We start from the raw sequence: 24,745 nt of genomic DNA, 5'->3' as shown, positions 1-24,745 counted from the left end.
TTGAAACCACTGTCCACTGAAGTGTGCTCAGCTGATAAATGTAGAAACTGTGTCCGAAGGAAGGCCAAGATCACAAGGGAGGAGGAACTGGTAGAACTGAGATTTTAAGCCAGTCTTCCAAGTCGCTGGCACAGGACTTTTTTGAAGCAGACTTTTTCAATTTAAAAGGAGTTAATTCTGTTCTCTTCTGGAGGGGAGATGAGGATTCTGAAGAGAAAACAGAGAACCATTGTTGGTTAAAGGCAAACATTACTCTTTTAATATACAACTCCCAACTTTTATTCTGTCATCTGCTCATATCCATGTCTGGTCTCTGGATCTAGAAACAGACAAATATAATTTTGTGATGTGTAATGAACTGACTCCTCAACGTCCATTCGACACATGCTTCCTGCCAGGAAGTGGATTGGAAAAGATGTAGGATCTATCTGATACCATATATGTCATCAGGAGATTGTTATTAGAATCCCCTTTCTGTATTCCAAGTCCCCCTTTAAAATAAAAGGCAGAAGAAAATAGCTTGACTGATGCAGCCTTTCTGAACAAAGGCTTAGTTGAAATTCCCGATTGTGATAATAAGAAATACGTATTTGGTCTTCACCTGTTTCCTAACAAACAGCTCCAAAAACCCTTGGAATCTCTGGAGTGATAAGAGTGTCTTTTGTGTATTAATGAGATGACTTGTGGCTGGGCCCCTAGACAGCTTCAAGAAGGGGCTGGGCCACGTTCTATGCAGGATTAGAGGGTTGAAGCTTTCAGCCCCACCCCCTGACCTCTGACAAGGAGAGAGGAGCTAGCAATCAAGCTAGTGGCCAATGATTTAATCTCTCTTGCCTTCACAGTGGAACCTACATAAAAAAACCATAAATGTTGGGATTTAGGGAACTTCCTGGTTGGTAAACACATGGAAGTGCTGGCAAGGTGGGGTGCCTGGAGAGGGCATGGAGGCTCCACCCCCCCACACACCACGCAATCACCTGCCCTGTGCATGTCTTCATTTGGTTGTTCCTGCATTGTATTCTTTAGCCTACATTGGGAATAGTAAGTGGTTCTGGGAGCTGATACAGCAAATTACCGAACCTGAGAAGGGGAGTTGTAGGAATCCCCAATTTATATTCGGTTGGTGAGAAGTGTAGGAGGCCCAGATGTGTGATTGGCATCTGAAGTGGGGCAGTCGTGTGGGATTGAGCCCGTAATCTGTGGGGATCCGTGCCAACTCCAGGTAGTTAGTGTCAGAATTGAATCAAATTGTAGGAGATGCAGTTGGTGTCCGGAGAGGTGGAGAATTGGTTAGTGTGAGCAAAAAGCCTGCCCACTGACAAAGCCCCTGCCCAACTAAGCTCTGTACCACCAGACATCATGACTGCCTCTTCCATCCTGGGAAGTGGCAGAGACCCTGGCACCCCCACCAGGTACCTCCTTCTTCTCCCCATTCTTCTCTCCTTAGGTAGTCGCATCCCCGGGACATCACCATCACCCAGAAGTAACAGCAGGGCAGCCTGGGGATGAAAGTGCCCATCCTTGAGGCCCCACCAGTGGTTACCAGGATCTGTCTGTCCTCTCAGAAGGCTTCCCTAGGTCACTCTAGGTCTTCTCCCGAGGATGAGTACCCACTTCCTGGTGCCACTCAGAGCTTCCTAGGTCTTCTGACTTGATACTGCAGCTGTAACTTGTGCTTTCTTGGGCCATGCTCTGTGTTGGATGCAATAGGCCATGTGGCTGTGTGTCTGAGATCCTGAGTTGGAGATCTCTGTGGTATCCTGACTTCCTAGGTCTAACCAGCCTCCCCTCTCACCTATTCTCCACACATGGCTGGCCACTTTTCCTCCAGACTCCAGAGTTAGGTTCACTTCATGGGAAAACAGGAAGATCATCTATGTGTCATTTATAAGATCAAACCAGATGATCAAAGCCATAACAAAGCTGCTAGGTCAAAATTCCTCCTATCCTGGAAGCTCCTTGGATGTATTCCCTCTTGGGATAGCCCAGAGCTAGAAGGAACCATCCCACAAGAACAGAGCCCAAAGCGACTGTAGATGCTGACTGTCCAGTCTCAATGGGAGCTGCAAATAGCCCCAGTCCCTCTGTGCTGGCTTCTTCACACTCTCACTCTTCTGTCTCTGAAGGGCTGGAATCTGTCTGATTCTTCACGGGTGTTGGTTGTGACCTCAGGGTTTTTCTTTGCTCTAGTGGTCTTTTTTGCTTTAGTGACAGAGAAGTAATCAGAATTGGGAAATGTGGGATTGAAGGAACGCAGTCTCCTATCCTCTCTCTCACAATACACAGAACCTTGACAGCAGTTGGGCAGCCTGTCCAGGCCAGCAGTGGGCACAGATATGCAAATCCAGCACTGATCTTCCCTTAGTGGACTAACCTGTGATCTTGCCCTGCATCTGCTCTGTGCTGGGCCCTGTTCCGGGTGGTGCATGTACATGGCAATGAATCATGCACCCTCCTTCCCCAGACTCTGTCCCAGGGTTTTTTCCCACCAGCTGTCAGTCTGCTCATCTTCATTTATATCCTTCCTGGAATCCAATGTCACGATCCCCCTACAAAGCACTGGACACCACTTAGGTACTTACATGTACCCCTGTAGCCACCTGCCTCTACCACCCCATTCCCCCAAAATAAAGACAACAACAAAACCAGAATCCTGAACCTTACATTTTCCTGGGGAGGCCGCAGCCTTGGGCCTTGTGAACAGCACGTCCCCTCTGTCCTCTCTGCATGTTCTTCTTCAGGGCCTGGTGCTCTTCTGTGCAGGGATATCACTGGGACCGTGGCAGTGGGATATACAGCATTTGTAATCATTGTTCTTGCCACGCCCAGGTTATGGCCAGATCAGATCCTCCCCCTCCCACTCCACAGCACAGGTCCTTTCCTGACCTTGCTGCAGCCAACCACTTCCCTCTGAAATCCCTTTGCTCCTTTTGCAGTAACAATGAGGCTTCCCTTCAGGGTCCTGAAGAGGGCACAGAGGACTCCCTGGCTCCCTTTGAGCCTGTCCTGTCTCCAAGGCCCGAAGCCATTCCAGGATGGGCTGTACTAGGGGAGTGGGCTGGGAGATAGTCTGAAGCGGCTGGATTAGGGGTTCTTTTTTTTTTTTTTTTTTTTGAGATGGAGTCTCGCTCTGTTGCCCGGGCTGGAGTGCAGTGGCCGGATCTCAGCTCACTGCAAGCTCCGCCTCCCGGGTTTACGCCATTCTCCTGCCTCAGCCTCCGGAGTAGCTGGGACTACAGGCGCCCGCCACCTCGCCCGGCTAGTTTTTTGTATTTGTTTAGTAGAGACGGGGTTTCACCGTGTTAGCCAGGATGGTCTTGATCTCCCGACCTCGTGATCCGCCCGTCTCGGCCTCCCAAAGTGCTGGGATTACAGACTTGAGCCGCCGTGCCCGGCCGGATTAGGGGTTCTTACAGACAGGCCCACCTTCCTCTCGTGATTGTCTGTTCTTCCCTTGGACCTCCTGGGCAGGCCCCTGTCTCTGCCTCCTATCTGGCTGTTTTTCCAGGCTCCCAGTTGTCCCCACTTATCCAGCAGCTTCTGCAGGTCTCTCTACTTCTTCGCATGTAATCCTCATTAGGGGACATTGGCCTGCCAGCTCTCTCCATTTTGGTGCTGAGGGTGGGCTTTGTTCCTCCAGTGCTTCCTCAAAGATCCACTGGTGGCTGAAGCCCTCTCTCAGGACCTCCTGGTGGGGAGCACCTAGCAGGAGGCTGGGCAGCTGAAGTAACTCTCAGCTGAAGTAACTCTCAGCTGAAGTAGCTCTCTGAAGCAACCAGCCATTCTGTGGTCGCTGCCTAGGGCCGCTCCTCCTTTTCCTCCAGGACAAGCTCAGGTATGTCAGCCTAAATGGCCCAATGGAACTGACCATGATCCTCATGCAGGTTTTTCTCCATGGAGAATTGATGCTGCTGTCTCTTGAAAGCTCAGCTGCAAAGATTAAGGGTCTACTGTCAATAGGTAAAAATGCAGCATCTGTTTCCCATTCAACTGCTGGTCCCTGGAGGGTGTGGACTTTGATGAAATAGTGCACCTGCACCAGCCCTTCACCTGCATCTCTGGGGCACAGGGGGAAGGGCAGTGTCTTGCCCATCGGGTCAGCTGAATTAGATGTAGAAGATTTCTCGCCTCTTCTTGAATTTTCTGGGACCTGATGCTTAGATCAGAGGTTGGCAAATTATGGCCAGTGGGCCGCATCTGCCCTGCCTCCTGTTTTTGTATGGCCCATGAGCTGAGAATAATTTTTACATTTTTAAATGGATGGAAAAAAACACCAAAAGAATATTCCATGACATGTGGAAATTATCTGAAATTCAAATCTCAGTGCTCATGCATTGAAACACAACCACACCCACTCATTTACAGACCGTGTCTACGGTTGCTTTTGTACCACAACTGCAGCACTGAGTAGTTGCCACAGAGACCTTATGGCCTTCAAAGCCTGAAATATTTACTCTCTGATCCTTCCCAGAAAAAGTTTGCCAACCTGTGGCTTAGATGGTGCAGGTGGAGGCGGATCTTCTGCTTGGGCTGAGGCCTCTGAGAAACACAACAGTGTTCCCATGAACAGAGAGCTTGTCCTCCTCTATAACCAGAAGGTGTGGTCTCACCATCACAGCTCAGCCTCCTATGCTAGGAAATCCTACAACCTCTTTCTTCTCCAGAAGCTCATGCTCCCCTATCTCCAAGTATTGGAGTCCCAAGCATAAATTAAGACATCGAGGAGCATCCCATTTGGTTTATAGTACCAAATAGCATAAAAATAATACCTTAACTGCTTTGAAAAGAAAACAGATTTTAATGCCTTGTGTGTAAACATTTTTACTGTTTTGCATATATTTTATATTTGTAGAGTAATTCATGGTTTAAAATTTAACACAAAATGTTTTTTTGGTGAATGATGGATGAATATATTCATCAAGGAATATATTCAACAAGGAAACTACTTTGTTTCATAAAACCTCTTAAAGGGGATTTTAGATCTGTGGAAGGATATGTGAGTTCCTTAATCAATTTGTTGTGTAAACAGTGGGTATGCCCACAGTTTTTTTCCTTTTTAGAAAAGGCACTTTATTTTATTTTATTTATTTTTATTTTTTTTGAGACAGAGTCTTACTCTGTTGCCCAGGCTGGAGTGCAGTGGTGCTATCTAGGCTCACTGCAACCTCTGCCTCCCAGGTTCAAGTGATTCTCCTGGCTTAGCCTCCTGAGTAGCTGGGTCTACAGGTGCACACCACCATGCCTGGCTGATTTTTGTATTTTTAGTAGAGGTGGGGTTTTGCCATGTTGGCCAGGCTGGTCTCGAACTCCTGGCCTCAAGTGATCCACCCACCCACTGCTTTGGCCTCCCAAAGTGCTGGAATTACAGGCGTGAGCCACTGTGCCCAGCCTAGAAAAGGCATTTTATAGAAATAATTTTATTTAAAGAATGAGATACCATTTTGTTATTGGGGGGGCAAAGGGAAAGCCTCCTCTTCATTTTCTGAAGGTTTGCTGAAAAATCAACTCACAAAAGGCAGATTACTTGGAGAAAATTGGTATAAATTTTATGAATGTGTACATGAGAGCCTTCAGAATGACCCAAAGATACAGGGGAAACTGCCCATTTTTATGCTTAGGTTCAACAAAGTATGGACAGCCAGGTAGACATAGGACTGGACAAAAAGGGCATGATCCAATGCCAATAGGCTGAGTGGGGAAACCCAGCAAGGCCTATCTGTTTAGATTCTTCTTGGCCTTGCTAAACGTGCATTCCTTCCTTCTGAGTATGAGGCAGGACCCTCTCTGGAATGGGGGTCTTATGACCTGCAGTCAAACAAGGTAGGGCAGATAGTTTCTTTATGGCCAGTTTTTTCACAGAAAGGCAGAGGGAAAGTTAGAGTGATATCTTTAAGTTTTATGGCTGGCTTTGGGGAAAAAGGCTTCTGACTTCCATGCCCTGCCTTGGGGCAGAGGGATTCTAGTGTCTGTGTCTAGCCTCAGGGGAGAATGGCACTAAGAGACAGGAAGGCAAGAGAAGATCAGAGAAATAAATTTTTCTTCTGAAGATGCTTGTGAGGCCTTCATTTTGGGGTATTGTTGACTGAGTCCCAACATTTATGATTTTACAAGATTTCCTGAACAGGAAGTGCTCCTTTTTCTCCAGTTCACAGTGTCACACTGGGCATCTATGGACTTGAGAATAACAGAATTGCCTTTGCTGCATAGATTTTCTTATGCACATTTGCTTCCTTGCGGTTAATCTTCACGTAGAGTCAAACAGTAGCATGTGGCTACACCTAGAAACTTGAAGCCAGAAGCAAAGTCCAGAGTGACAAAGGCAGAGAAGAGAGACCTTGGAAAGAAAGCATTTGTGTGAAGGTGTGAGTGTGAGCTCATCTGTGCTTTTTGTTGGGGAGGCAAAGCCTTGGTAGGACTCAGAGATGCCCAGAGGGGTCAAAGGAGTGTGGACAGAGAGCAAGGGATGGAGGGAGAGATCAAGAGAAAAATCAGCAACTGAGTGGAGGAGGAGTGGGGACAGGTAGACTGGGAGAGGGAGCGAGAGCAGAGGAGAGGGAGCGAGAGCAGAGGAGAGGCAGGAATGGGGAGTGGAAGAGAGAGGGAAAAGGAGAGGGGATGTCCAGGAGCAGGATAATAGATTGAAAGAAGGATAAAGCCAGGAGCTCGGGTTAAGATAGGTAAGACGTGGTACTTTCATGGAGGTTTTTCCTGAATTTTACCTAGGTCCTGGGCACAGGGTGGGTAGGAGATGGATACAACAGGGGGGCTGTTCGAGGTCACCTTCTCCTTTTATGTTTTGCAACTCTTGCTCCTGAGAGGCAGCACCTGGATCCTTACCTGCGGGTAAACCACTGGGATGTCTGGGTTCACTCTTCCCTCCTGCCCATTGTCGCCTGTACTACTCTCCATGCTCACTGAAGTCCAGTTTCCAGGGAGCCCCCCAATCCCTCAGTGTCTGCAGATACAGCCAACAACCAGCACTGCCAAGGGGCCACCTGGCCACACACCTCCTGCCCTCATCCTTTATTCAGCCAGGACACCCCATCACCTCCTCCACAGGTGCCAGCTCTGCCCGAGGTTCTCTTTCCCTCTTGGGGTGACGGAGGCTGGCGGTGTGGAGTACCCTTCCCTTTAATTTTGGTTCTCACTTTTGAAGAGCCCTGATCCTCCAGGATTGCGGGCATAGTAACTTCCTCCTGAGAAGAGCTGTTATTGGGGCAGTCCCTGCTTCAGAAGCAGCAAGATCCGTTGCTGCTGAGTAGAGGCTGCCCCGGCCTTTGAACTGGCTTCCTTTCATCCTGGGCCCCGGTCCTCCCTTTTCCACCCCTTCCCATAGAACAATTTGCCTCCCAGTCCAAACAGCTGCGCCCCCCCAATGCACATTGCTGACCCCACAGCCCCCTCGCATTCCTCTGGCTCCGAGGCCAGGTTCCCTCCCTCCCTCTGTCCACAGGAGCAGGCAGTACTAAGGTTATGCTGTCCAAGGCCATTACTGGCTTAGAAGTGGGAGGTGTGTGGCCTTCAGAGACAGCTTTGAAATGGCTGTGGATCACTTGGCACTGATTTTGCACCTGAATAACTGAGAACCCTGTATGTGCCTCTTAGGGCAGCACTCAGAGCAAAATTTATCCATTCATTGACTCATTCATCCGTGTAAAAAATATGTGTTGATGGTAAAAGGAATTTGAGGAGATATGGGCAAAACAAGGAAAAAAAATGTGCTGAATGGCTAGTGCGTCCCAGCTACAATGCCATGCACATGTGCAATTGTGAGCAGACTGTCTTCAGCTAACGGCGCAGGAAGCCTCTACTTCCTACAGCCCAAGTCATCCCTTCCTTCATCCTTCCCCCTCCCTGCACAGCTGCCCTCATTATTCAGCTTTTCCCTCCCACCTTTACCTACAGACTCAGGGATGAGCCCCTTCGTCTTGGATTGATGCTTCATCAGCCTGGGTGGGGCAGCTGTAGGTGAAGTCTCAACATCTTACGAGGTCTGGACTCTGATCTTGCTGAGTTTCAGGATGCTGGCAGGTAAAGCAGCTGGGATCTGAGCAGTTACCAAGGCTTCCAGGAACGCAGTTCTGTGGGACCCACTCAATCTCAAACAAGGCAACAAGGAAAGCATGGCCGTCACTGAAGGGTGTGGTGATTCCATACGACAAATGAATAGACACTGCTTCCTGACCTCGGGGAGGTCCTTCTACCTGGGGAAACAGAAACACACTCAGCAAGTGAGGGATTGTAACCATGTTATGTTGCCTCACCACATCCATCCAGGTGTCCCCATCATGGTGCCACCTCCATAGGGTTTGAGTTAAATGTACAGGAAGTGCAGGTTGCTGTCCACTGTCTAAAGTAGGCAGTGATACTCCCAAGATACCCACATCTTCCAGATGATTAGCCATCTGGTATACTGGTGGGGGTCTGTATTTTCTTCATGACTGGTGTGGGCCCTGGCACCAGGAAGGATGGTAGCTGCTTTCACTGTGGCTGGACAACAATCAGTACACGTGGAGAAGGGGCACATGTCCCTGGTTATGTGGACAGTCTTCATTTGTGCCTGGGATTTTAACGTCTCTGCATGCTATCCGGTTTAGTATTTGTCCCACTCTCTTTCAAAGGTGTGGGTTTTGCGTGATAATTGAGAAGGCCAGGGTATCTGTGAGCCCAGCGGGCAGGACTCAAGCTTGACTCACCTTGTCTGTTACTTCCTGGTTAAACAGTGTTTAGAATCCACCAACTTATTGCCTCCTCCGGAGACTTCTGCACCCATCCCACTGATTGTCTCTCCCGTTTTGTGCTGTTTGGTGCCTCTGGTTCCCAGAGCTCTCTGGATTTACCTGCTGTGTCACTTTTCACACAGCTTGTCCCTGGCTGTTTGCTGGTCCTTCTTCTCCCATCTTGATGGGCTCCATCTTTCCTTTCTGTATATTCAGGGCCTTGTACTGTGCTGTGGAATAACCTCAGTCTACCCTTTGTGGAGAGAAGTGGGCCTTCACTCCTCATTGCTCCCAGCATCAAGAAGTCACGAGGTTGCGAAGGGAGCCACAGGAGGAACTGCACACTCGGCAGGCCACTGTTAACCTCTTGGCCCGACTTCAGAGCCGGTGGCAGTGTCTCCCCCACCTTGAATAACTCATCTTTTAATATTTTCTTTGCCAGAGTCTCACCCTCTCCATCTCTCTTATCCTGTTTTTGTCTCCTCTCCTCTTGTGTGGCCTCATCTCCTTGGTTTTTACTCTTTCTTGAATATTTCAGATTGTTTACCATGCACATTTACTACTGTACTAATCAGAAAACCCTGAATATCATCACACCCAGGACATGGTGATAATGATGCTTCTTTCACAGTGTTGCTGTGCAGATTTATGAGCCTGCTCAGGGTCTGCTACCTCTCTGGAACTCAGTAGTTATTTCAGCCTCGAATTCTACCTTTTCCCCATTTCATCACCCTTGTCCCATCCCTGTAGGGAAGTTTGCTCAGCTGGAGGTGGCTATACCATTTCACAACTGCTGGCTTCTCTTCTACTCCCCCAGCTCTGTGTTCCCAGTTCCCACACAGCCCGCCCACAGAACCCAGCATTTCACTTACCTTTGATTACATCACTTGCATTGCTTCCTGATCATAAGAGTATTGTATTCTAAGTTTTTAAAACACAGAGATAATGGAAAATGATAAGTGGGCAGTAAAAATCCTATGTAGTCTTACCACTCAGAATTAGCTTTGTTCCTTTTTTAAAAGTATTTACCTACACACACACACACACACACACACACACACACACACACAGAGTCTCTTTCTCTGTCTGGACATACATATATTAGAGGTGTGTTGAGCTAATTCAGTTTTCCTTGATGCTGAATGGCCAAGCATCTATGTTTGGCTGTGATTGAGGCTGATGCTGAATCATTGAATGAAAATATGACATTCTAACAAAAATAGGTATTGTTCTTATGTTATTTTTGTTTATTAGGATTCTTCACATCGTAAAGTTAAACTCTAAGTCAGAAACAGTCGTATCTGGACCTTGCCCACTGCTAGATACTCCTGTGCTTACCATGCTGCAATTTATGATACTAAATATAGACACTTGTTTGCAACTGAGTTTGGTGGAGGAATGAACTACATTGGTTTTGTTAATTACGTCTGGATTGGTGATGATTTACTATAGATGTTATGGTGTGATATGGGTGGCTTTTTTCCCTTATGAATTTTTGAGGTGGCACAGTCGATAAAGTTGGCAATTAATTTGTCCTTATAAAGATATGAAGGAATCCAAATAAGACTTTTTCTTGAAAGATGCGTGGTCTAAACAGAAACAGATAGAAAAATCTAAAATCCTAAAGGTTGTTTATTATTGTGAATGCCAGTGTACCAAACAATTCCACAAAGACATGATTTATGATATATACTAATGATCTCTTTTATTCTGTTTTACAGTAGTATTTATGGTTCTGCACATATCTTGTCTCAGAAAGAAAATGACAGTCTTTGTAAAAGTAGCAAGCAAGTGTGTTGCCTCTTTTTTTTTTTTTTTTGTGACGGAGTCTCACACTGTCACCTGGGCTACAGTGCAGTGGCACGATCTCGGCCCGCTACAACCTCCGCCTCCTGGGTTCACGCGATTCTCCTGCCTCAGCCTCCCGAGTAGCTGGGATTATAGGCACGCACCACCATGCCTGGCTAATTTTTTGTATTTTTAGTAGAGACGGGGTTTCACTGTGTTGGTCAGACTGGTCCCGAACTCCTGACCTCGTGATCTGCCCACCTCAGCCTCCCAAAGTGTTGTCTCTTAATATTTGTCTTCTTTCCTCACTTCCTATTAAATGTAACTGTTTGGTAAAGTTCTTGATAATTGATTTGCACATAAATTTTGCATATAAAATTAATAGCTTTTGCCATATGATCAAAGATTATTGCACATTTCATTCTTGCAATAATATTTATATTTATACACCATCTGACTGGGAGAGTTCAAAATACATCATACATACAAGGAGCTTTTTAATCTGAGTACATCTAGAATGCAGATTTACATTTGAAAGTGAATATGCAGACTTGAGCAATAAGTTCATGTGGCATGCCTTATTTGTAGTATTGATGTTGTTATGCTGTAGATGTAGAGATGATGGTGACCTGAGTATCATAAGGTCATTGATCATGCACAAGTTCAGGGATGCCAGAAATGATCTTGCAATAGGTATTTGACTGTTTGTCCTTTCAAAGGCCAAGGCATTCATTTAGAAGCCATGGCCAAATAATAGGTTTTGGGCAAATAGTGTAGCTGAAGCTGAACTTTGATGGATCCCTGATAAATATGTTTGCATATATGATTTTGTATCCTGCTCTATTAACTTACTCTTAGCATTTTCCTGTAACATTATCTTTGAAATCATGATATTTAAAGGCTGAGTAATTTTTATCTGGAAGTGTTCCATAATTTATGAGCGTTTCTCCTTATGTCAGACTTGTTAGTTCATTTGGTTTCTGTTCACTTCCAGCTGCCTTTGGACAGTCAACATGCATCTTGGTCATTCATTTTTCCCCCCTACCTTTCATATCCTTAGCTACTGTGAAGAGGCCTCTGCAGTCATTGAGAACTGGCCTCTTATCTTTTATGCAGGAAGGTCCATCAGGTATCTGAAGACAGTTTTATCCCTCCTTCTGCCTCAAGGACTCTCCAGGCTGACAAGTTGTGTCTCACCGGCAGGTCCTCCTCAGTGAACCCTTCACCAACCCATGGTTCTTTCTGGTATTTTCGAATGTGGAGAATCAGAGCATTGAGCCCTCCTGCACACTCTCCCATGCCATTGCACCAGCAACCCATGCCTTGCCCTTTCTTGTGCAGGGTCTGTCTTACTGCACTGGGCTCCTGATTCCCTAGACTCAGGTCCTGGTAGGCCAGAGTCTAGGTTTTGACTGAGACTCCTTCTAAGACCTCATTAGGGACATTCAGTCCACTGACGGACACAAAGCCTTCCAACCCAGATGTTCTGGCTGGTTTCCGTGTGATTGGTGACACACACTTTCTTCTGATGGTCGCGCACAGAGTGGGGCAGGTTGAATGGGTCACTCATCCTTGTTGTCTTGCTCCAGAATCATAACCTTGACAGTAGCCTCTCTACATTTCTTCCACTGGAATTACTGGTTACCCATCTTCCTGCTGGGTCTGTTTTATTTTTGCCCCTTTTACACATTTCAACACAGAGATTATAGGACTTCAGCCTGCAGGGTGGAGAAGGAAGCTGGAGTTAGTGGGTTCGGATACTAGTGGGAACATGGGGAGTGACACCGTAGTGTGCTGTAGTGCAGTGCCCCTGTTCCAGAGGAGAGCCAGAGCCCTACCTGAGCCAGCACTGTTAGCTGAGGCGGGAGGACATCTCCCCAGGCTGCCTTGGGACTGGTTTCAATTCCCTAATGCCAAAACCTGCCTGCCTGCTAGAAGGGGCTCAGGCAGGCACCCAGGGCTCAGCGTCCAGGCTGGAAGAGCCAGCCAGAGGAGGCAGGACCTGGCTTCTTCTTACTTTCTCGGGTCCAGTGGCCATCCTCTTCTCTATTGCAGAGACCCTGGTCCAGCCTGCCAATCAGAAAAGAATGTCTTACACAGGATCTCACAGCTGGTTAAAGCCAAGCAAGGATCTGCAGTCAGAGTTCTCTGATTCTCAGTCTAATGATTTTTCTGCACACTGTGCTCTAAAAATGCTACCCCATGGAGGTCCTTTGGGAATCATGTGTGCTGTCTTCATTCCAGAAGTCAGAGGGACCCTCCCTTGCTTACACTTCAAGAAAAATCCTTTATTATCTCTCACTGAAATGTCTGGATAAGAATCTAGATTTTTCAAATGTGCATTCGTTATGGTTGCACAGGAAATCCAAGTAACCGATTTTTCAGAACCTAAGCAGTTAATGCTAGAAATTTTGCTGCAAATAAATTGATCAGTATGCAAGACAGTTGTCACGGCTGAATCATGGTCCACAGTTAAGGTAAACAGATCTGTGATGACATTTTCTGAGCAGAATACAAATGCAGCTACATTTCCTCCCAGAGGTTTCTGACATTTCTTCTACACGGATAACAGATTCTTCTAAGAAGGTGTTGGTCACAAGGAAGAAAGATCTTTGTTTAATCCCTCTGAAAAGGTAGGGCTGTGATATTTGATGTGCTTTCTGTGAAGAGAATTGTTCTAAGAGAGATGAATATTGAGAAGAGCATTTTTCTTTGGTTAGTTGCCTGCCCTCACCCTACTCCCACCCATGGCAAGAGTCTTTTGGTTTTTCGTTTATTTGGATGGCCATTAAAATATTGTATGTTATCATGTGGTGAAACTTTGCATGTAATTAATTTTTTCCCAATGTAAAGATCAGGGGATATTTTTCTTACTTGGATTCACATGAAATAGTGGGGAGAGCAATATGTCTTTTTTTCATTTCTTCCTGTTCCTTTCATCTGTAATGCTCTCAAGTTCCACATTTTTTCCAGGTTTTCGCTGCCTACACTGTATTATAGGCATTCTACCCAGTATGTCTGCATCTGAAATGTGGAATAGTCTACAGCTAGATGCTGCATTATAAACCGGATATGTTTTCTGTGTTATGGTGAACCTTACAAAATCTTTAGCTTGTACTGATTTTTAAATGAGCTCCAAACCTCATTCCAACTTTGTCTAAGAGCAGACAGTCATTTCCCCTCTGTGTGTAATGGGAAACAATTTCCTGAGGGGATATTTGCATTTGGAGTCAGACTGCTGCGAATACAGATATTTCTGTCTATTTGTGCATTTGCCATCGGTTATGATCAGGGATCCTGAGCGGAGATCTAGATGAGAGGGTCGCATTTGAGTGGGGGAATAACTCTCAATCTGTAGGGAGTTGCGGTTGGGATAAAAGACCAGAAAGCTCCAGGGACTGGAAAGGAACAAGAAAGCATACCCCTCAGAGGGGACTAAAGGAATCTGCTCAGAAATTCTGGAGCAGTCAAAGGAACACTTTTAGGAAAGGGCATCTTTCCTGTCGTACTTTGTTCCTCCCAGAGCATTTTTTGCAGTCCATTGCCAGGTTAGCATAGGAGTGGTATCCTCCAGGAAGCCTTCTCAGACCCTCCCAGCCTTCCCCACCACATGGTGTCCAGCATCTCTCACAGCATGCATTTCTCAGTGTGAAGTTACTGGGCTCTGTGCCTCCATCACACTCAAGACTGAACTTGTCAGAGGCAGGATTGGGTCCTTTCATCTCTGACCATTGTTCAGCTTCTAGCACAACCCCCGGCTCCAAAGAAGAGCTTTGCAAAGGCTGCTTATAATTGAAGCAGAGACCGCTTCCTCACAGCAACCTCTGCAAAAGGAAATAATGTCCCGATGAACTCCACGTCTTAGTTGAGGAGAGACTGAGGCAAATAGTGATGAAGCCAGAGCTAGAAGTAGGCTGCTACTGAATGTGTGGCCCCCTGAATCAATGAACCAAGGAATGCATGAGCACGTGTGCCTCTACTTTGCTGCAGAATTCCTCCTGTATTGAGCATGTGTGGCATGGTAGTTGTAAATATGCAACCGGCCCAATCATATTTTTCTTCCGTCTCTAGACATTTTTTGCCCCATACAGTGTAGGAGGATCAGGTGACCAAGGTTTTTCAGATTTTTCCCTTTTTGGGATCTGACGCCGACACACTATTTTGAGGCAGTGACATCATCTCTTTCCTCTGGCATGCCCTCCTTGCGGCTCCATCATTCAGGCCTTGCCATCTCTCACCTGGACTGCTGTGACCTTCATTCATTCCCAGGAGAAGTCCAGGTACAGTAAGAATGAATCACCAGGGACCAGACCTAGACTGGGTAGGGGAGGGGTTGTTCAGAGACTGGCCTCCTTGAGGAGTGATATTTGGGCAAAATCTAAATGACTGTAAGGAATTAATGAGGTGAAGAGAGGGAGGAGAGCTTTCTTGCCAGAGGACATAGCATATGCAAAGGTCCTGGGGTCGGAACGGAACATAGTGTGTTCAACGAACTGATAAGGCAGTGTTGCTGGAGCCAGAGAGGTAGGCTGGAGAGGTGGGCAGTGGCCTGACCACACAGGAACAAGTTGATCATGGCAGGGAACTCCAGGTTTGGGCTAAGAGGAAAGAAAATGTGTTAGAGGACGGAGGCAAGGGCTGGCCTTGTCTGATGTGGCTTCCGAGTGCGGAATGAGTGGGAAGGGCAAGAGTGGATGCATGAAGGTCAGGGGTGTCCTGAGGCAGGCCAGCAGCAGAGCTCAGAAGATGGAGAGACCTCTCGGAGGTAGCAGAGAGCTTGCTGGTGGATTGGAGAAGCAGCAGCCGAGGCAGCGCTGCTGCCAGGCGCTTGGATGAGATCACCTAGGAGGACACATAGGATAGGAGGCTGCACAAGACGCCCTGAGGTCTGGAAGAGGAGGAAGAGCAGGCAAAGGAGGCCTAGAAGGAGGGGCCTGAGGCAGGAGGTGAAGGACATGGGCCTGGAAGACCAGGCGAAAATGCTTGAGATGGAGCAGGAGGCCACATCCCCATAGAAGGTCAGGGGCAGAAGAGCCACTGTTTGCCTTCACAAGAGTGGCCTCCTGATGATGGCAGCTCTGTAGTGGGATGACAGGCAAGTCTGACTGGAGAAGGTTGAAGGAAGCATGGGAGGGAGGAACTGGCGAGGTGAAGCAGCTCTTTGGTGGCTTTGCTTCATAAAGGGGAGCGGGTTACTTTGCCACAATTCCAAACTTTTCCTTGTGTAATGGAAAATTTGGCCTTGGCTTTTGAGATTTATTTGAATTTTGATGTGTGTTATAGAATGTGTTCCTGTTTCTGTGCTGCACCAGACGCCTGTCTTTTCTAAATGTGGCAAACCCTCAGCTGCATGGGGAAATCGAGGTGAGGGTCCCATTCTTCACTCCCATTTCAGATGAGCTCCTTGCCAGGCACTGCTTGGGCTGCCCGTGGCGAACTGGAAACAAGAGGGGATGGATGACTTGTCCAGGATCCCTGGGGTTCCTTCCAAAGGGTGTGTAGGGCTGTGGGGTCCCAGGGCTGTGACAAATGCAGGGGCACACTTCCCCACTCAGGCAAAGCTCTTACTATCAGCGAGGAGGAGGCTGTTCCCTGTCAGGTCTGGGGTGGGCTGTGTGTGTGGTTTGTGTGTATGTGGTGTGTGTGTGGTGTGAGAGAGGTGTCTGTGGTATGTGTGTGAGTAGCGTGATGTGTGTTTGTGGTGTGTGTGTGTGGTGCGTATGTTGGTTTGAGTGGTGAGATTTCTGTGAGTGGTGCATGTGTGTGGTGTATGTATGGTGTGTTTATTGATGTGAATGGTGTGTGCGTGTGTGGTTTGTGGTGTGTGTGCTGTGTGGGGGTGTATGTATATGAGTGGTGTGGTGTGTGAGCAATGTGTATTGTTTGTGAATGATGTGTGGTGTATGTGAGTTGTGTGTGTGTGGTGTGTGTGAATGCTATGTATGTGTTGATGTGAGTGGTGTGGGTGGTGTGTGTGTGGTGTGTCCGAATGTGTGTGTATGTGAATGGTGTGCATGTATGTTGTGAGTGGTATATGTGTGGTGTGTGTGTGAATGGTGTGTATGTGTTGTGGTGTGAGTGGTGTGTGTGGTGTGTTGGTGTGATTGCGAATGGCGTGTATGTATGTTGCTGTGAATGGTGGGGGAGTGCGGGGTGTGTGAGTGGTGTGTGATGTGTTGGTGTGTGTGAATGGTGTGTGTGGTGTATGTGTGAATACTGTGCATGTATGTTGACTGATGTGCGTGTGGTGTGTGAGTGGTGTGTGTGTGTGTTGATGTGAGTGGTGTGTGGGGGTGTGTATGATGTGTGTGGGTGTTGTGTATGTTGATGTGAATGGTGTGTATGGAGTGTGCGTGGTGTGTGTCAGTGGTGTGTATATGTGCTGATGTGAGTGGTGTATGCAGGGTGTGTGAGGTGTGTGAGTGTTGTGTATGTGTGTTGAGAGTGGTGTGGAGGGGTGGGGTGTGTATGAGTGATGTGTGTGTTGATATGGGGTGTGTGTAGGTATTGTGTATATGTGTTGAGAGTGGTGTGGGGGTGTGTGGTGTGTGTGAGTGTTGTGTATGTGTGTTGATGTGAGTGGTGTGTGTGGAGTGTGTGGGGTGTGTGCAGGTGTGTATGTGTGTTGAGAGTGGTGGGGGTGTGTGTGATGTGTGTGTTGATATGGGGTGTGTGCAGGTGTGTATGTGTGTTGAGAGTGGTGGGGATATGTGTGATGTGTGTGTTGATATGGGGTGTGTGCAGGTGTGTATGTGTGTTGAGAGTGGTGGGGGTGTGTGTGTTGTGTGTGTGTTGATATGGGGTGTGTGCAGATATTGTGTATGTGTGTTGAGAGTGGTGGGGGTGTGTGTGGTGTGTGTGTGTTGTGTATGTGTGTTGAGAGTGGTGGGGGTGTGTGTGGTGTGTATGTGTGTTGATGTTAGTGGTGTGTGGGGTGTGTGGGGTGTGTGCAGGTGTGTATGTGTGTTGAGAGTGGTGGGGGTGTGTGTGTTGTGTGTGTGTTGTGTATGTGTGTTGAGAGTGGTGGGGGTGTGTGTGTTGTGTGTGTGTTGTGTATGTGTGTTGAGAGTGGTGGGGGTGTGTGTGTTGTGTGTGTGTTGTTTATGTGTGTTGAGAGTGGTGGGGGTGTGTGTGGTGTGTGTGTGTGTTGATATGGGGTGTGTGCAGGTGTGTATATGTGTTGAGAGTGGTGGGGGTGTGTGTGGTGTGTGTGTGTTGTGTATGTGTGTTGATATGGGGTGTGTGCAGGTATTGTGTATGTGTGTTGAGAGTGGTGGGGGTGTGTGTGGTGTGTGTGTGTTGATATGGGGTGTGTGCAGGTATTGTATATGTGTGTTGAGAGTGGTGGGGGTGTGTGTGTTGTGTGTGTGTTGTGTATGTGTGTTGATATGGGGTGTGTGCAGGTATTGTGTGTGTGTGTTGAGAGTAGTGGGGGTGTGTGTGGGGTGTGTGTTGTGTATGTGTGTTGAGAGTGGTGGGGGTGTGTGTGTTGTGTATGTGTGTTGATGTGAGTGGTGTGTGGGAGTGTGTGTGGTGTGTGCAGGTGTGTATGTGTGTTGATATGAGTGATGTGTGTGGGGTGTGTGGGTTGTATGAGTGCTGTGTATGTGTGATGTGAGTGATGTGTGTGTGGTGTGTGCAGGTGTTGTGTATGTGTGTTGATAGTGGTGTGTGTGGGGTGTGTGCAGGTGTGTATGTGTGTTGATGTGAGTGGTATGTGTCGGGTGTGTGTTGTGTATGTGTGTTGATGTGAGTGGTGTGTGTGGAGTGTGTGTGGTGTGTGCAGGTGTGTATGTGTGGATGTGAGTGGTGTGTGTCAGGTGTGGGGGTTGGAGTGTTGTGTATGTGTGTTAATGTGAGTGATGTGTGTGGTGTGTGCGAGTGTTGTATATGTGTGTGGGTTGTGTGCAGGTGTGTATGTGTGGATGTGAGTGGTGTGTGTCAGGTGTGGGGGTTGGAGTGTTGTGTATGTGTGTTAATGTGAGTGATGTGTGTGGTGTGTGCGAGTGTTGTATATGTGTGTGGGTTGTGTGCAGGTGTGTATGTGTGTTGATGTGAGTGGTGTGTGTGGGGTGTGTGTGGTGTGTGCAGGTGTGTATATGTGTTGAGAGTGGTGGGGGTGTGTGTGGTGTGTGTGTTGTGTATGTGTGTTGATGTGAGTGGTGTGTGTGGAGTGTGTGTGGTGTGTGCAGGTGTGTATATGTGTTGAGAGTGGTGGGGGTGTGTGTGGTGTGTGTGTTGTGTATGTGTGTTGATGTGAGTGATGTGTATGGGGGTGTGTGGTGTGTGTGAGCAGTATGCATGTGTGTTGATGTGATGTGTGTGTGAGTGGTGTGTGACGTGTGTGGGTGGGAGACAGGATGGAGGAGGCCGGTGCAGCATGGACTGGGTGCAGGCTCCAGCTCAGGACTCAGCTCCGCATAGGGAGGGCAGAGCGGGGTCTGCACTCCCTCCTGAGATCCGGGTGGGCCTGCCAGCTGGTGTAGAGACACGACTCTGGGTAGACGGACCGCTGGAGGTCGGCACAGGTGGAACACCTCATCTCAGGCTGCCGGGGTTTTGCAGCTCCTCCTTCTGTCTCTGGCCACAGCTTCATGCGGGAATGTGTTATGAGTGGAGTGCTGAGGTGTTCAGAGGGCCTTCTTGCCCCCGCTGCCCGTCTGACCTCTCTTGCAATCCTGTGAATTAGAACCAGAAAAGCAACATTATAGAAGTGACTCAAGTCCTTACCATAGTGAAATGATTCTAAGTGGTGTTAGCATCTGTGTGTATTTTTATTGAACACTTACACGTGCTTACGCTGTGCCAGGCATCATTCTAAGTGCTTTACAACTACTAGCTTCTTTAATCCTCATAACTCCAGGAGGTGCGTTGCTCTGCCCATTTTGCAGATAGAAAACCAAGGCACAGAGAGGCTAAGTAATATCCTCAAGTGTTATATAAAAATCATACATACATACACTTATAATGTCTGCTTGGAAAGACATTCTCTTCTAGGGGAAAGTAACAGAGGAGAAGGAACATTTCTTCTGCTAGACATCATAAATAATTGGCTTTCCTTAATACTCACAATAACCATGTGATGTAAGTATTTTCCTGAACTTACAGAGGAGGAGTCTGAAGCTTAGTGAGGTTCAATAGCTTGCCCACAGACCCCATGGCTAGATGGAGTGCCCCAAAGCATGAACATGTCCTACATGCCATACAACTTTCATCTGTGCCTGTGATGGAGAATCGTGGCCTTAGCATGTCTCTTGCTGCCCCAGGGAAGAATAGTGGCCTTAGCACGTCTCTTGCTGCCCCAGGGAAGAATAGTGCCCTTAGCACGTCTCTTGCTACCCCAGGGAAGGTGCCTCTGCCTGGGCACCACAAGGGACGGGGACCCCACAGTGGGTGGCCAAACACATAAGAGCCTGCTCTGCCCTTCACTAGCCGTGTTACAGGGATCAAGGCTGACCAGTCCCTGCCGAGTTTCCTAATCTGTAAAATGGGATGAATTTCCATTTACCTCATAGGGTGGATGTAAAACTTGTACAAAGAAGATGGCAGAGTGCCAGGAACACAGTTGGTGCCCAACATAAATCTTAGTTTAGGTAAAATTTTATCATTGTTCTTTAAGCCAATCCGTCCCATTATTGGACACTTACTATTTAAAAAGGGCTTCCCCTTCCTCTGTCTCTGTCTCATTCATTCATTGCTTCTAGTTCTCACCAGTTATGTATACTTTCTCCTGTCTTCCACATGAAACCCTTTAAAAAGTATTATTCCATTTGTGTCACTCAATTGACATATCATTAAATTAACATTAAATTAACACATGCTTTGGGAAAAAAAACTAGAATATTCCAAAAAACAAGAAGAGCTTTTAGGAGAAAATAAAACCCACCTGTAATTCTCACAACACAAATAGCCAAGTTTTACATATTAGTGTATTTCTATCTGCCTTGTAGTCCTTTTTCTGTGCATAGAACACATGCATGCGCGCGCACACACACACACACACACACACACACACACACACCCTCCCTCTCATCTCCCATCACAGTGAGGGAGAAGCTATGTTTGTGTTAGGTCCAGGACAGCGGGGAGTGTGTTTGCTGTGTGTCAGGGGTGTACATGTGCGTGGATATTCTAATGTCTGTTGACACAGACTGCTGAGCTCTCCTCTGGAAAGGCTCTACTCATATACACCCACAGCTGCAGGGTATGGCGGTGGCTGCAGTCACCCTGGAGGTATCTGAAGTGTGATTTCCTCCCTATACAGTGCAGTGGTCAGTTCTCTGTGAGTGAAATTCAGAAACCCTGGAGCAAATCAACAACTGACTTACAGGGCTGCTCTTCATCTGAAGGTTTAGCTTCCTTTGATCTATTGATACCAGGCCTTATCTTTCGGACTGTCACCTCCCACCTGGTCAGGGACCTTCCTAAGCCACCTTCTTTGGGTGGACATTCCAACAGCTTTGCTTGCTTGAACTTGAGTCACAGAGAAAAGATGCCAGATTTAGGAAGTGGGTAGTTACCTTTCCAGGGAAGGCTGACAGCTGACACATTATAGATATGGACATAGATTGCAGAGGAGAGAGACTTGTTTTCTCACTTTTGTTTGAATTTATTAAGGGTGGCTCCTAAAAATCAACATTAGAGAAAATATTTTATCTTTAAAGTCAATTTCAGTCTCATCGATTGCATTTTCTGTTTGGCTTATTTCGTATCCAGAACACTTAGTTACCAAAAATAGCATTTGATAAAATGAGGCATCCATTCCTTAAATAAACTTTTTAAAGTAGGCATAGGAGCAGATTCCTTGACAACAGAAAGAATGTCTGTCTTAAACCAGCAGCTCATTCCGGTTAAATGCAAGGCTCAAGCAAGATTGCTTACCATCAGCATAATCATGATCATTTTAACTATTGTTGCTTGAGTGTTTTGTTTTCCCAATCACTACGTTAGGCTCATCACATACCTTGTCCTTAATTATTAAAATGCCCCTTCAAGGTCCATATTATGAACATTTCACAGCTGACACTTTGACCTAGAGTAGCCCCGTCACTCATAGCTAGGAAGTGTCTGAGTAGTGATTTGAATCCAGATATATTTGACTGCAAAGTAGTGACTTTCTTTTACCTCACGATAGGTCATTTTTACTCAATATTGCTCTGAAAGTTCTGGCCAATGAAATAGGACATGAATAAAAGAAACTACACATGAAGTAAGACAAGAAAAAGAAAGGTCACTTGTGGGCACCCACGCAGGTCATCTAATTTCTCTTTGCCTTGCTCCCTTCATCTGTTGGAGGAAAGAAGTGACTAGGTTTTCAGTATTCCTTATCCTTTACCCCACCAGCCAAGGTTTTGGGGAGCTTTACTTTTTTCAACTTATATTACCAGAACTATTGGCATTTTTGTTTTACCCAAATTAAATTCAGGTGATTGGAACAGAGAAGGGATGACAACCTTTCTAGGATTACCAACAATGGCTAAGATCTCCTCCAGCCTGAAATTTCAACTGGAAGGCAGGAACAAGGTAATGGCTTTAAAATACCAAAACTTGTGCTGCTTAGAACATTAGCTGAGCAGGTGATACGTTTTTAAAGTTTCCACAATTAGAGGTATTTATGATATACTGGGATAACCAAAGCTAAGCAAACTTCTTTATATAGGTAGGACTTCTCAATATGTTTTTAGTGGACTTTGGAATCTCCAAGAAAGGGGGTAAGTGCACAGCTTTTTTCTTAACTTATTTGACCACAGAACTCTGTTTCTTGGAGAATCTTAAGGGGCTGCTGTTCTGTGGAACTTATTTTAAAAAGTAGTGACTTTCATTGTCATCTGTCTTTGTTCTAACAGTGATTCTGCCCTTCAATTTGGGGACATAATGGACTCAATGTGTTTTAGCCTCCATTTCAGAAAAATATAAATATTTTATCAAAGCAGGCAGATGATAAGGTTGTTGGTTTATTGCTTTTAATACTGTCTAGCTGTCACAAACTCAGTTATCTAAAGGGGAGAGAATTACTTTAAGAGGAGGATTTTTTTCCCTTGAGGACTTTTCGATGTGTACCTTGGTTTAAAAAACAAACAAAAGTGTGGTCATTCCCAGAGTTTTATGGACACAGCAGAGTGACTAAATTAAGATTTTGTTTATTGTGAAATTGTATTGTGTATTGTAAAATTCTTCTTCAAGAGTTTTGAGTGGGATAGTTCAAGTTGAGCTTCAAATGTGTTTATTAAACATACAGTGTTTTGGGGCATAACTGTGGGTCAACTGTCACAGGACTCCCTGAGTTCTGCTGAAAGGAAACAGAGCAGAAACCTACACCAGCCGTGTACTGTCAACATCACTAGGCATCTCTCTCCACTAAGAAGGGCTCAGATTCCTTATGTATCCTGACCCATCTTTTTTTAAATATATTTTTGTACATTGCTGCTTCCCTTCTTCCCCTGGGTAAAAGTTGAGCTAAGAAAAGCTAACACTGTGGAAGTCCTTCCCAACCACAGTAAACAGAATCACAGAGGCCATTTGAAATATTTGTCGAGCCATGGAATGGTCTGAGAAAGGGTGCCTGAGCTCAGGAGCTCTCCATTAGGTAGGAAAGAGAGATTCTTAGTGTGGTTTCTTTGAAATCAGGGATGCTTGACATGACCTTAATGAGCTTCCGAAAGTATCTGGCTTATAGGAAATAATGTCTTGGCCACAATGTGCAGGAAAGGTACTCTCATTTAGTGCCAGACCTTCTTATTCTTTAAATTAATATTTATTCCTGGAAAGGTCCAGCTCTGGAGATACAGGAAGCGTCAGCCTGGCCTGCTGTAGCCTGAAGTGATGCTTTTAACACCCTGGAGCTCACCGTCCTCATCAAGAACAGAGGGGCCAAGCAGGGCTCAGATACTCAGGGCTTCTGAGTCCAGAGTAGGCATGGCAACCAGCCTTTCTGCTTGAACACGAACCCAGGGCAACAGAGCGGGCAGCGGCGGGCACTGCAGCAGGGTGTTGCCTCTTGGGAGTGTGCCCCGTCTGGGTTACCAGGAGTTGGTTCTTTCCCTCAGGCTTTGGCTATGTGCTGCTTAGAACTTAGTGTCAGTGTGATCCTGCTGGGCCTGGCTCAGGCCATCTGAAGGGAGAGGGCTCGCCTGTTATCCTGCCTGAGCCTCCAAGCCAGATTTGGCAGCACTGCTGCACCGAGCTCCAGCCCCTGTGGGCTGCAGAGGTTCTACCCTGGTGCTGTCCATTCTTTCCTCCTTCATAGATGGTGTGCAGGAATTCCTTTCAAAAGATTCCTGTGCATCTTACCTGCCTCCAGGTGGTCAGGAGACAGGAGTCCCTTATGAAAGCTGCGAAGCTGTTTTAATTCTGTTTAACCACAGTTCCGATCAGTAAATATGAGAGTACTGCCAGAGATACTCTTTTCCAGAGAAAGAGGAAAGACTTGCTCTAGTTGCATAGCTGATGATGGCAGAGTGGCCTGCTGGATGCAGGTCCCTGGGCTCTCCACGCAGGTGGTGCTTCTGGTACCGCATGACAACTTTTCTTGCCTGTTACTGGGCTTTTCTGGCATTGACAAAACCTCTTGTCTTTGCTGAATTCCAGAAATGGCTTCAGACATACCTGGATCTGTGACATTGCCCGTTGCCCCCATGGCAGCTACCGGACAGGTGAGGATGGCGGGGGCCATGCCTGCCCGTGGAGGAAAGCGGCGTTCCGGGTAAGTGACCTCAGCGTTTCCAGGAATTGGCTTAATAAATGTTGAGCAATGCTCTTGACCTGTTAGGAAAATATTGTTTCTCCCCGTCCTGTAGAATAGAAGCTCAGCAGTTTGCATCCTGTTTAGCTTTTGCAAGATTCCTAAATATGCACATGATTTGCTTCTAAGTGTTTTGGGCCTCGGCACCCAGCTGGGGACTTCTGTTTGCTTGTCCTTGTGGTGAGAATGTGCTTTGTGATCCTGCTGGGCCTGGCTCAGGCCATCTGAAGGGAGAGGGCTTGCCTGTTATCCTGCCTGAGCCTCCAAGCCAGATTTGGCAGCACTGCTGCACCGAGCTCCAGCCCCTGTGGGCTGCAAAGGTTCCACCCTGGTGCTGTCCATTCTTTCCTCCTTCATAGATGGTATGCAGGAATTCCTTTCAAAAGAATTGGCTAAATCTCAGTGCCTGAAGACCAGACCGTTGGCATTGTCTGCTGCTCTGCTAGTGAAGGTGGTAATAATACTAAGTACTATTGTTCTAAGTGTACTTGTTCTG

General features: G+C 46.8%; 1 protein-coding gene and 1 pseudogene across 8 annotated transcripts in view; one reads left to right on the top strand and one right to left on the bottom strand.

Moving 5' to 3' along the window:
* LOC105493104 (aryl hydrocarbon receptor nuclear translocator 2) overlaps nt 1–24,745 on the top strand; it is a 201,482-nt gene that overhangs the window by 24,095 nt on the left and 152,642 nt on the right. For 4 of the 8 annotated variants that reach the window (XM_011760538.2, XM_071100814.1, XM_011760544.2 and 1 more), the window contains exon 2: nt 24,096–24,210. In XM_011760538.2, the coding sequence (XP_011758840.1) occupies nt 24,096–24,210 (115 nt within the window). Of the gene's footprint in view, nt 1–13,009; nt 13,142–14,610; nt 14,789–15,279; nt 15,604–21,933; nt 22,032–24,095; nt 24,211–24,745 lie in introns of those variants that run through there. The other 4 variants (XM_071100815.1, XM_011760542.2, XM_011760541.3 and 1 more) reach the window with 4 other exon arrangements.
* Nucleotides 8,131–16,732, bottom strand: LOC112428735 (putative uncharacterized protein FLJ46204; annotated as a pseudogene).

This window comes from Macaca nemestrina, chromosome 7 (genome assembly GCF_043159975.1).
Source record: "Macaca nemestrina isolate mMacNem1 chromosome 7, mMacNem.hap1, whole genome shotgun sequence".
Classification (NCBI taxonomy): Eukaryota; Metazoa; Chordata; class Mammalia; order Primates; family Cercopithecidae; genus Macaca; species Macaca nemestrina.
The sequence above is the reverse complement of the archived record's forward strand: the minus strand, read 5'-3'. Positions and strand labels throughout refer to the sequence as shown.